This window comes from Anguilla anguilla, chromosome 3, assembly GCF_013347855.1.
Source record: "Anguilla anguilla isolate fAngAng1 chromosome 3, fAngAng1.pri, whole genome shotgun sequence".
Taxonomy (NCBI): domain Eukaryota; kingdom Metazoa; phylum Chordata; class Actinopteri; order Anguilliformes; family Anguillidae; genus Anguilla; species Anguilla anguilla.
The window spans coordinates 66,742,537-66,754,868 of record NC_049203.1 but is presented as its reverse complement, the minus strand read 5'-3'; the positions used below and the strand labels follow the sequence as shown (position 1 = coordinate 66,754,868).

Below are 12,332 nucleotides of genomic sequence, written 5' to 3'. Positions count from 1 at the left end.
AGCTGAAGAGGGTGAAGATCCTGGGGTCCGGAGCCTTCGGCACCGTCTACAAGGTAAGTCCCGCCCGACAGCACCCCTTCAGATCCCCCCCAGAGCCCCTCCAACACCCCCCTCCTGCGCGCCTCCAGCGCCCCCCCAGCGCCCCCCCCCCCCCCACCCCCGCCCCCCAGCGCCGGGCTCGTCCTCGCTGTCTCTGTGTCTCTTCATTTATTATGTCTGGCACGCCCACCGTCTGCCTCTCTGACTCATATGCATGGGCGTGTTGTTGTGTGCTGTTTTGCCAAAAAGTGATTTACTGGTTGGAATATTCTCTCTGCCCTCCTCTCTCTCTCTCTCTCTCTCTCTCTCTCTCTATCTCTCTCTCTCTCTCTCCCTCTCTCTGTCTTGGAGATTAGTTTCCTTCAATTGGATCCATTCTAGCACGTTTTAGGTGGCCTTATGCTATTGGTTGGTGGTTCACCCATCTTTAATTGCTACCTCAAATTGGATACTCATCCGCACAGGGTAGGGATTTCACAGAAATAACTGACCAATGACGTATTAGCGAATTACATCCCTGGACGTACAGAATATGACATCAGTGTGAAACGTATCTGGACTGAGAGTACCCCCCATACTCTTATCCCTCACGAATACAACTGGAATCCCAACCGCTATGCCTGCATCAGAATGCAGTTACCGCCACACTCATACTGATCTGGGATCAGTTCCCTCGGCCTAAAACATCAGCTCAGACACCGTGTGAAAACTCGCCAGATCAGATCCAGGATCTGCGCGGATTGTGGCAGGGTCTTTTTTCTTTTTTTTTTAACGCCAGCGCTATACATGGTGTAGCAGGGTCCTTCGACACAAAGGCGAGAAACACTAACACTCCGGCTAACAAGTAAGGTCCTCAGAGAGCTTCTGGGTCATTTTTTTCCCCCCAAGGCTGTGGCAGCAGTCTGTAACTGTGAAAAGAGGAAATGTGAGGAGCAGTGGCAGAACAAGAGGGGAGTGTTATTACACGTCTGAGTCTGCCCTGCATTAGTGAGCAGGGCTGCTGGCACAGGAGCAGCGTTTCGTTTGTAAAAAAAAAAAAAAAGGATATTATTATTATTGTGATTTTATTTTTTATTTTTCCTGAGGATGAGAGCTTTTTGTATTGTTGGTGATTGTGGAGGGACATGAAGGGACACAAACTCTTAACAAGAAGCTGAAAATGGCCGCTCTACTTCCCGAGGTCATAGTGTGTTGACTGTCTCCAAGGTGACGCAGCCGGTTATGTTAGCTGACCTCGTACGAATCGTTGGTTCTTTATTGTGTGTGTGTGCGTGTGTGTGTGCATATATTTGTGTATGTGTGCATGTGTGCATGCCTGTATTTGTGTGTGTGTGTGTGTGTGCATGCATGTGTGAGTGTGTGTGTATTTGTATGTACGCTTGTGTGAGTGTGTGCGTGTGCGTACATGAGTTTGTGTGAGTTTGTGTGTTTTTGTATGTGTGTGTGTGTGGTCATGTGTGTGGGCGTGAGTGTGTGTGTTTGCGTATGGGTATATATGTGTATGCGTGAGTGTGTGTGTTTGCGTATGAGTATGTATGTTTGTGTGTGTGTGTGTGTGTGTGTGTGGTCATGTGTGTATGCGCGAGTGTGTGTGTTTGCGTATGAGTCTGTATGTTTGTGTGTGTGTGTGTGTGTGTGTGTGGTCATGTGTGTATGCGTGAGTGTGTGTGTTTGCGTATGAGTCTGTATGTTTGTGTGTGTGTGTGTGTGTGGTCATGTGTGTATGCGCGAGTGTGTGTGTTTGCGTATGAGTATGTATGTTTGTGTGTGTGTGTGTGTATGCGTGAGTGTGTGTGTTTGCGTATGAGTGTGTGTGTTTGTGTGTGCTCACACCTCCGCTCTGTGTCTCCCAGGGTATCTGGGTGCCGGAGGGGGAAACGGTGAAGATCCCGGTGGCCATAAAGATTCTGAACGAAGCCACAGGACCGAAGGCCAACGTGGAGTTCATGGACGTGAGTGTCTCCCCGGGATGGTCAGGAGCAGAGCGAGTAAAACCACAGGTCTCATCATAAATCACCTGTCTCATGATGAGGTCACAAGCACAGGATACGATGATGTCAGGGAGCACCGTGTGACGTTATTCTGCCCACTGATTGGCCAGCTTCTGTGCAGTTATTTACTCTCTAAATCATTTTCTTTATGATGTAATGAACTATACACCACTGCTGTAGACTGCTGTCACACACTACAGCTCGTTTGTGCACACCGCAATCAAAAAATCAATTCTCACTGCTCTCTCTCTCATACACACAAACATTCGCACAAGCACACTTACACACACACACACCACATACACTCAGACACACCCATACACTCAGACACACACACACGCACATACACACACTCACACACACACGCAGACACACCCATACACATACACACACACACTCAGGCACAAATGCATTCACACACACACGCACACACTCACACATGCACACACATTCAGACACACACATACACACACTCAGGCACAAATGCATTCACACACACACACACACACACACACACACACACTCAGATACACACACACGCACACACACACACACACACACACACTCAGACACACACACTCAGACACACACACACACGCACACACGCACACATACACACACACACACACACACACACACGCACACATACACACACACACTCACACACACACTCACACACACACACTCAGACACACATGCACACACACACGCACACACACACACACACGCACACAGACTCTCTCCCCTCTCCACGCGTCGGCTGGTGTTCCCCAAGTTCCCAGGCCTATCACACCTTGAATAGTGGATTTTGTGCGGAAGGCTGCGGGGGGGTCAGGCTACAGTAATGGAGGTCAGGACTGTACACGGAGAGAGGCAAACCGAACCGTTCCCAGCAGCGGCTCGTTATGTTTTCCCAGGGACCTGATGAAAGGATCGCATTTCACTCCCGGCTGGGCGGGAAAGCCACACAGATGTGGCGAAGATGTTCTTTTTTCCCCCCCGCCCGTGAATACGGAGGGACGGCGTTATTTAGAATACTTTATCGCCCTTTACATAATCTACTCTTCAGTTAGTAGCCGGAGATCTACTGCACTGTCTCGTTGACTCTAAATCAGTCCTAATTCCTCTGGCGAGCGGCCTTTCTCTACCTGCCCCTGACTGCGAGGGACTTTATTAATCTGCTTTACGCCCAAGCGCAAGTTCCAGCTCTTTTGTAAATCTAAATTTAAAGGCTGTTCATCTGTCACCCCGGCGCCGTCTGAAAATATCTCTGCTCTTCGGTTCTGCAGCGGTCTGCAGCCGCCCCGCTCCGGGGCTCTCTCTGACACGCAGCCGAGCCCTCGCTCTGCAGCAGGGATTACAGCTGCCTCTCTCGCTGTCACACACACTCGCACGCGCGTGTATGCACAAGAATGCACGCACACACAGTTACACATGCACACACACACATACGAACACATCAGGCAGGGACAGCCACACACAAACAGAAAGTCTGTGCGTTTTTAAAAGACAACTTATTTGTCCTGTATTTACATGCTTCTTCAGTGTGTTTTTGTGCAGTATCCATTGTGTGTGCATTGTCCATGTGTGTGTGCAGACGTGTGTGTGTGTATGCGTGTTTTGTGTGTGTGTGTTGCACATTACTCAGCTGATGTGCTATATGCTGCATATCTTGGCTCACTCCTGGCGATACGCTCCCTGCTGGTGCGTTGCCGTGGTCCAGTAAGGAGGCGTCTCCAGGGTAACAGTAACAGGGGGTAACGTTTCCCGGTTCCGTGGGCCTAAGTCCCTGTCCGTTTCCCCCAGGAGGCCCTGATCATGGCCAGCATGGAGCACCCCCACCTGGTGCGGCTGCTGGGCGTGTGCCTGAGCCCCACCATCCAGCTGGTGACCCAGCTCATGCCCCACGGCTGCCTGCTGGACTACGTGCACGAGCACAAGGACAACATCGGCTCCCAGCTGCTGCTCAACTGGTGTGTCCAGATCGCCAAGGTAGGCTATTTTTGAAGGCTCCGCCCACACAACAGCGGGGTCACCTGACCACAACCAAGACGGGCTCCGCCCACACAACAGCGGGGTCACCTGACCACAACCCAGACGGGCTCCGCCCACACAGCGGGGTCACCTGACCGCAACCAGGCAGGTGGGAGACGAGCTCCGCCCCTGCAGCGGGGGTCACCTGACCACAACCAGGCGGGTAGGAGACGAGCTCCGCCCACACAGCGGGGTCACCTGACCTTAACCCGGGGGGCGGGGTCAAGAGAGCAGCGTACAACTACAGGTTAAAATAGGGTGCACTATCTGAAGCCCTGATGAAGACCTGCTGTGGTCGAAACACGTTGGCTGTCCTACTGTCCTGGCTTTTAAAAATAATGTTTTAGCCATTTCAATGAAAGCTTTTTAATGCACTCTGTTCCTTTCTGTTTTGCTTTTGGAGTGCCCAGAATGCTATTTCTGTTTTTTTTACTGTTGCTTTTTCCCCCAGTTCCAAGAGTACCTATATACATCTCTACTATTTTTTATTTTTTACAAGAGCCCCCTGTTTTTTTCTTTTCTAGTCAAAACTGTCTGTTATAGGCTCCTCTCATGTTAGTGTCATGTGACCTAGACAGGAAGCAGGAAGTCTCTGTGTCTGGCTCCACCCACAGTGGGCTCACAGCGCACTGGTGAAGAGGGCCATTATCTGGAGGACTGTGTCAGTGTTGTGCGGACATCACAAAAAACACAGTACCCTTTGAACAGTGCCCCACAAAACAGTTCTGTCTGAACCGCAGGGTCCTGTGACAGTACATATTTCTTTAGCGTGCGTTTGTTTCAAAGAGCTCCATTTAATTTCTGTCCCCTGCCTGACCTGTGTGAGGTCCATAGAGAGGCCTACATGGATTTGTGATCCCGTCTTCTCTTTTCTCCTCCAAAAAGTTAGAGAACTTCCTGTGATCCTTGGATAACCCCCCCCCTCCACCCCCACTCCCCCTAGCCCCCCACCCCCCATGCATTTTTTTTCTGCTTGAAGGAGTGCTGATGATCACAATGCTCATTAACTGACTTCAGGCTATGAGCTCTCTTACTGGCATCTCTTACTGTAGCTCTCTTGCACAGATGTGCCTGCATGCCACGGCACTCCAGATATAAAATATTAAAAAATAGAATCGAAACCACATTCAAAGCACCTCATTCAGACTGATCTCAAAGTTCTGCATTGTTCATGTTCCTTAAAATGAAACTGATAAAAGCAATACAGAATAGAAAAAAAAGTACAGTAGGCAGTGCGCTGGTTTTTATTTCTTTTTAAAAGTGCTCTGACCCCTATTCAATATCAGCGGTTTACCGTCTGCTACGTACAGGGGATGTCTTGCCTGTTTAACCGCTGGTATCTCAACTTTGCGAACGAACTGATTAAATAAATAAGGGCTGTTCTTGCGAGAAAGGTAAAAAAAAAGAAAAAAATAAATAAAAGATTAATGAAATAAAACATTATGGCATCTGTGAAATGTGGGCTCGAACAATCATGGCTCCTTGTTTTGCGGGATAAAGACGGCGAGAGCGAACAGCGCGTGAATAAATCCCCGCTCGATAACGACGCGCCCGGATGCTAATGCGTCGTGAAGTGCGGCTGCCGTCGTTTCTGATCTCCCGCGTTCGCGGTTATAGACTTACGCACCGGCTTCATCAAAGGGCTTAGGCGGAGCCGGCGGCCGGGAGGCTTCGGCGAACGACGGCGGCGGCGGCGGCGGCTTTTTAACGTATTCACAGTAACCGAGCAGCGAAATGAGCTGCGGGAGCAGGGAACTTAGCCAGGTACTTACTGCGGTAATTGGATTCGATTTGATATCCGCGGCGACGAAGGCCTCAGTCTCTCGCAGACAGGGAGGGCGAGGCACTCTGCTATTCAGCGGTAATAGCCTTTAAAGCTAAACATCCTGACACATTATAAACGCCATTATTCACACTTATAAATAATGGAAGCGATAATGGGCCTGATATATAATAAATAAAGCGTTCACTTGTGCCGCAACACATTATAAATATATTAAAAAGACTATTGCGGCAGGACTTGTAAGGCAATTTAGAATTACAAGTAAGTTTTTTTTTTTTTTTCAGAGCAAACAAGAGCTTATTTATCAAATAAATATTTTCTCTTTCATGATGATGTGCTTACTCAGTTCTCTTGGTGGCGAATTACAATGCAATACTTTTTTTTTGTTGTTAAATTTTTATTACGCTCATTTGTTAATTAGCATGTTAATTTGCCTTGGAAATACTCCAAAGTCTCAGTGACCTGACTGACTGATACTCTGGCACGGAGTGCAGTAGTTTGTAACACACTCCCACACGCTGTAGAGCAAGCTATTAATGTGTGGGTCAGCTGCTTCTTTAACTGTCATTCTGACTTCTCAGACATCGCAGCGACCTTATGAAGCTGTGACAATACCACGGTGACGTTGAAAGAATTGTTATATTACGTAAGAGGGGCACGCAAAACTTGCCACGCGGTTAAACTGTCGCGTTATCTCTGTGTCCACGGCAACGGGCAAATACCATGTGACCTGGATGGTAAAGCAGTATTGTGGTAATCATGTCCGATTCAACTCACAGCAGTGTAATGAACTGAGAGTGTTTGACGTACAGTAGCAAGAATGTTAATGTGGCATTACCTCACTTGCGGTATTGCTGATGCATATTTATTTGTTTACTTATTTATTGTGTGTGTGAGGTAGGCCCTTTAGGTGAACACATCTCACCTAGATGATTATTTTATCTATTTTCGTATGAGCAGTGTGTTGGATCAATCTTCCTTTAGTGTTTTTGGACAGGAAACTATGTGGGTTTGTGTGTGTGTGAGATATCTGACATATGTCTTTAGTCATGTCACTAAATATTTCTGTTATTTGTTAAAAACTATACATGCTTTCAGTTTGTTCATCAGAATAACCACTGAATGTAGCTCTGCATATATACCTATATATGCAGAGTTACTCTGAGTTGTACTAAGGGACAGGAAGGTTGTGTAAGAGAAAAGTCTGCAGAACTTGTCTTTTGTCCCCCTCCCCCTCCCTGACAATCCCTGACAAAATGGAATATTAATGGAATAATTTGGTTTGGATTTAATTTTAATGAGCAGATCAATCAATTATACATGGGGGCTGGAGGAGGAATGCTGATTGCTCTGCCTCTCGCTGTCCTGTCTCCGAGCGTGGGTGCGAGCGGGCGGGCGAGCGAGTGAGCGAGCGGGCGCGGGGGGCGGGGGGGTCAGCGGCAGTCAGGGTCACGCCGGGGCACCGGGACGCTAGCCACGCCGCGGCGGGGGCTAACCGAGGCGCTCGTCCAGCGCGTGGTGGCGTTCTCGATCTGAGCGCGTGCGCGCGGCAGCGGTATGGCCGCTAAATGCGATGCTGTCGTTTAAGGTATAAAGAACACGACCGCTCCTTTAGAGCAGCTGTAGCCACGCGCCTCTGGTGCTGCTGAAGAGCTCTGAACCTTCAGTTCACTGCTCCCATCAACTGCTTCATTCAGGCCTACTCTGGTGCACCGTTAGTAAGGAGGCCCCTGGTTTTCATCGGAGAACTTAGTATAGTCTGATGCGGCTTCTGAATATACTCTGAATGACTCGGATCAAATTTATACAAATGCTATACGGACGGTTTATTGGGCGTTGTGCTGAAGTGAATCTAATAGGGAATGTGATCCTGAACACGAGGAGGACCGTGTCTGGTTACCTATGCCAAGTGTGTGGACAAGAACACTGTGTGCACGAAATTATGCATGAAAACATGGTCGTTTTCGGATTCGCGTTCGCCCCATAAATTCACCTTTTCACACAGTTTCGGACACCCCCCCCCCCCATTACTTCCGGAATGTGTAATTGGTCAGTAGGAGGAGGACGTAATGGAGGCTTTACAATGCTCACTGTGTTTTATTATAATTATTTTATTTCTCCATTTGGCATTAGTGTTTTGCCTGCCCAGGCAATGCGCAGTAATGCACAGTCTCATCTGGAAAGGCTTAAAGGAGCTGCAGGTCATTTCCCTATGCAAATGGGCCTCTCGCTGGGCAAACACGTCTCCCTCAGGCTCATTAGCCAACCTGGAGGTCCTGAGTGCCTCACCCGCATCCCCCCGACCGCTCCCTCCCTCCCTGCTGCTCTCTCGCTCCCTCCATCCCTCCATCCCTCCGTCTTCCACTGAATTCCAATGAGGCTCTCTCACCTGTCCGTGTGATAGGCACCTGTCTGAACGTCCCTCGCAAGAAATTATCCAGACTCACAGGTAATGGCGGAGATAGCTCAATGGTAGTGTTCTGATTTGCGGTACCTTCCTTATGATGAACGTTTCACGTGTAAATTGAACATTTTTCTCATGTAAATTAAAATTTTCTCATGTGAAAAGAAAATGTCACACGTGAAGTGGAAAGATCGAATTCTCACGTCACTGACTTTTTAAAACGTGAACTGCGATTTTCACGTGGTAGCAAAACGTGACTTTCAATAGCATAAATGGCCTTTATCCGCTCTCATTTTACAAGTGGGGTTATTTTTATAGTTCGCATGGGCACTCTTAACATCTTTGCATGGATGTTCACATCTGTGGTATTTTAACTTGTTTTGTTAGGGTTGCTATGGTCACACTATGACAACTACATAAGCAGTTTCAGTAGCAGCTTTCAGTCCCCCTCAATACCTTATCAGTAAGTCCCCCTCATTCCTTATCAGTGTATACTGTACTGTTTATAACCAGAACGTTCTAGTTCAATTGTAAATTAAAGTGCTTCCCAATGACAAAGACGTGAATGTTACTCTTTCATAAATGAGAGATTTCAAGCTGTGAGAAAGCTGCAGTCAGTGACCGGCCTATTTACTTCCCTTTGTCCTTGATTAGGAATTCAAGTCGATCACAAAGGTGTTCACAATGCCAAACTGAAACATGCGGGTATCCAGACTGGTAATCCAACAATCAATCAATCAAATTTTCTTTAAATATATCTCATTTTAATAATGATTTGTCACAGTGCAATTCACAGTTAACCCTGGCCCTTAGAGGAAGCCAGAGGCAACAGCAGCAAGGGAAAAACTCCCTGGAGAGAAGAGATACTGTAGATACTCATAGATCCTGCTTATCTATGGTACTGTATTTGCATTCCTGTACTACAGAACAGAACTTAAATGTGGCATATCTATGGTACTGTATCTGCATTTCTGCGCTACCGAACAGAGCTTAGATGCTGCATATCTATGGTACTGTATCTGCATTTCTGCACTACCGAACAGAGCTCAGATGCTGCATATCTATGGTACTGTATCTGCATTTCTGCGCTACAGAACAGAGCTTAGATGCTGCATATCTATGGTACAGCATCTGCATTTCTGCACTAGAAACGAGAGCTCCGGCCTGCTTTAGGCTGAAGTGATCTCCCATTGGCGCGTGAGTCACTGAAGTTGTGTCCCCGCTGAGCTCACAGAAAGAGAGGGTTTAGGCGGATAAGCCCCGACCGTTTCCAATTACCGCCTGGGATCAGCTGCATTAACGGAGGCTTTTACATTTTCAGCCCCCAATTCAGGGATTCAGGGATTTGTGATCGGATTGGTCACCTTGGAGATGATCCTCAAAAAATTTATAAAGTAATAAAATAATAATAATTATGATGATGATAATAAAAGTCAAGGTATTGTCCACACAGCATAATGCAAAACGCACTACTGTGTTAAACCGCATATTCTCGAAACAGTCACAGGTGTGCTTCCTTATGCACAGACTCCAGGTGCAGGCCGTGTCCAGGGTTGTCCCGATCGTGTTAGGACTGAACCTCACCTGTTCGTGCACCTGTTTCCCCCCCTCAGAGGGGCAGCGACGGGCTCACACTCCAGGTGTGGGGTCAGTTTGGAGCGGCCGTGCTCTCTGTCCGCTCTCCCCCACCCCCCCGTACCCCACACACGGTCCGACACAGCCTTCCGGTCGGTGACGTGGGCCAGACCGGAGAGCTGGGTAAAAATAGACTCTTAGGGAAAAGGCCGCGGGGCGACGGGCAGGCACGGGCGTGTCAGAGCGCGGGGGGGGGGGGGGGGTTTGGGGGGGGTCGGAGGATAGCTGTGACTAATGACAGCCAGACGGCGTGACACCCCACGCTATCTCAGCGACACCGCCGCAGGGACGGAATATTCCGGGCCTGTTCGCCCAGCCGCCACGTCGGCCTCCGCGCGGGAGAGCTCCCGTCTTCACATCCTGAGAAAGAAAAAAAAAACCCCCGTATCTGAGCTCGGTGTCCGAGTCCATTATTCACCTGCTCTGCGGTGGTGTAGACCACTGGGGCCCTACGCCTGGCCTACTCGAAACGCTGGGCTGTCTCCCAGAGTGGATTTAGGACGAGCGTAACCTTTCCGAAGGGATGTTTCGGCACGCTCCTGTCCGAGATTCAAACCGGGGACTGCCTGACCTCAGGTCGAGCTCCTTCATCAATGTTTCACAAGGGTTAATACAGGACCAACTGATCCCTGCTCCCCACTGCAGTTTTTCTTTTTTTTATTCTAAGAAAACATAACTGCGAAATCTAAACTTGCGCAGTTGCAGTTTCTCTCTCAAGTTCTGAGTAGCGTTACCCCTGTAGCCCTGGGTGAAGTGCTCAATAATGGGGTGATGTAATGGCGTGTAACTCTGGTAAACTGCCGTACGCATGCCGATAGACACGGTTTAGCTGCTTATTCCCACCAGTGATTTGTGCCTGTACATTAACAGAGGCTCAGACGGTGCCAGATCGTATGCTTTCTGTATTGGCTTATTTTGTCTTGTATAGATTATGCTGTGAATATCAGTGTGTCCTTCCCCATGTTCCTGTTATCAGACTAGAAAGGTTGAGCTGGGCCCGAGGCTTGGCTTGTGAGTGTGTGTGTGTGTGTGTGTGTGTGGGGGGAAGGGGGGGGGGTTTGTGAGTGCATGTGTGTTTGTGCTTGCGCGCGTGTGCCTGTGTGTGTTTGTGTGCATGCGTGTGTGTGTGTGTGTGTATGTAGTGTGTGTGCACATGCGTGCATGTGTGTGTGCATGCATACGTGGATGTGTGTGTGTGTGTGTGTGCGCATGTGCATGTGTGTCTGTGTGCATGTGTGTGCACGCATGTGTGTGTGCATGTGCATCTGTGCATGGATGTGCGTGCATGTGTGTGTGTGTGTGTGTATGTGTGTGCGTCTGCGTGCATGTGTGTGTGTGTGTGTGTGTGTGTGTGCGTCTGCGTGCATGTGTGTGTGTGTGTGTGTGTGCGTCCGCGTGCATGTGTGTGTGTGTGTATGTGTGTGCGGTCTGCGTGCATGTGTGTGTGTGCGTGTGTGTATGTGTGTGCGTCTGCGTGCATGTGTGTGTGTGCGTGTGTGTGTGTGTGTATGTGTGTGCGTCTGCGTGCATGTGTGTGTGTGCGTGTGTGTGTGTGTGCGCATGTGCATGTGTGTCTGTGTGCATGTGTGTGCATGCATGTGTGTGTGCATGTGCATCTGTGCATGGATGTGTGTGCGTGTGCGTGCATGTGTGTGTGTGTGTGTGTGTGCGTCTGCGTGCATGTGTGTGTGTGCGTGTGTATGTATCTCCCCATACTGTGACCCTTACAGAGTGAGAAGTGGCTGAGTGTTCTTCGGTCAGATGGGTTCATGTGAATGGGAATCATAGAGGCTGTTGAGCAGAGCCACAGAATGTCACTTTCAGAGTCCCTAAATTACAGCCAGCGCACAGAATGTGAGATAAACACTTTAGTTTGAGAATTATTCATCTAACTTTCCACATTACTCAGCTGGCCAATGAGAGGACAGCAACATGCTACTGAAGCCAAGGGCCTGCCTCTTAAGCAGGAGGATTTTATTCCGTAATTGAATATAATAGTGACTAATCCTGTCCCCATTTAAATGGATATTAAACAATGTTTTAAAGGTCACTTTCAGAAGGTCTGAAACAACAGCTAGAATTGCATCTAATAACTTAGTAATTGCGGATCGTTCACCTCCGTGAGAAAGAGAAACAAAAAACAGAACTGCCTTGTAAACACAGCTTTCTGTTTTAGCATTCTGTTCTGGTTTTACTCTGCTCCAGCGTTCTCTTAAAACTGCGGGGTCCAGCAGGGACTCAGCTGAGGGGTTCCTTGCGCACCCCCACAGGAGTCTAAGTGTGGGGGGGGGGTTGGGGGGGTTTGGGCGGGTGGGTTCTCTCCGGGTAATGTGACTGGGTCCCCTCCTCATCATTAACGTCCCTGGAGTGCTTCCCAGAAGCCTCAGCTGGGAGTCTAAAAATACCCCCCACCCCCCACCCCAAACCCCGCCCCCTGCCGATTGGC

At 48.8% G+C, this 12,332-nt stretch overlaps 1 protein-coding gene across 4 annotated transcripts in view; it reads left to right on the top strand.

Moving 5' to 3' along the window:
• The window catches only part of LOC118223252 (receptor tyrosine-protein kinase erbB-4-like), a 366,133-nt gene that overhangs the window by 310,973 nt on the left and 42,828 nt on the right, over positions 1 to 12,332 (top strand). For 3 of the 4 annotated variants that reach the window (XM_035409520.1, XM_035409517.1, XM_035409519.1), the window contains exons 18-20: positions 1 to 53; positions 1,893 to 1,991; positions 3,837 to 4,022. The exon at positions 1 to 53 is cut by the window's left edge and continues 70 nt beyond it. In XM_035409520.1, coding sequence (XP_035265411.1) covers positions 1 to 53; positions 1,893 to 1,991; positions 3,837 to 4,022 — 338 coding nt within the window. The remainder of the gene's footprint in view (positions 54 to 1,892; positions 1,992 to 3,836; positions 4,023 to 12,332) is intronic. The other variant, XM_035409521.1, reaches the window with a different exon arrangement.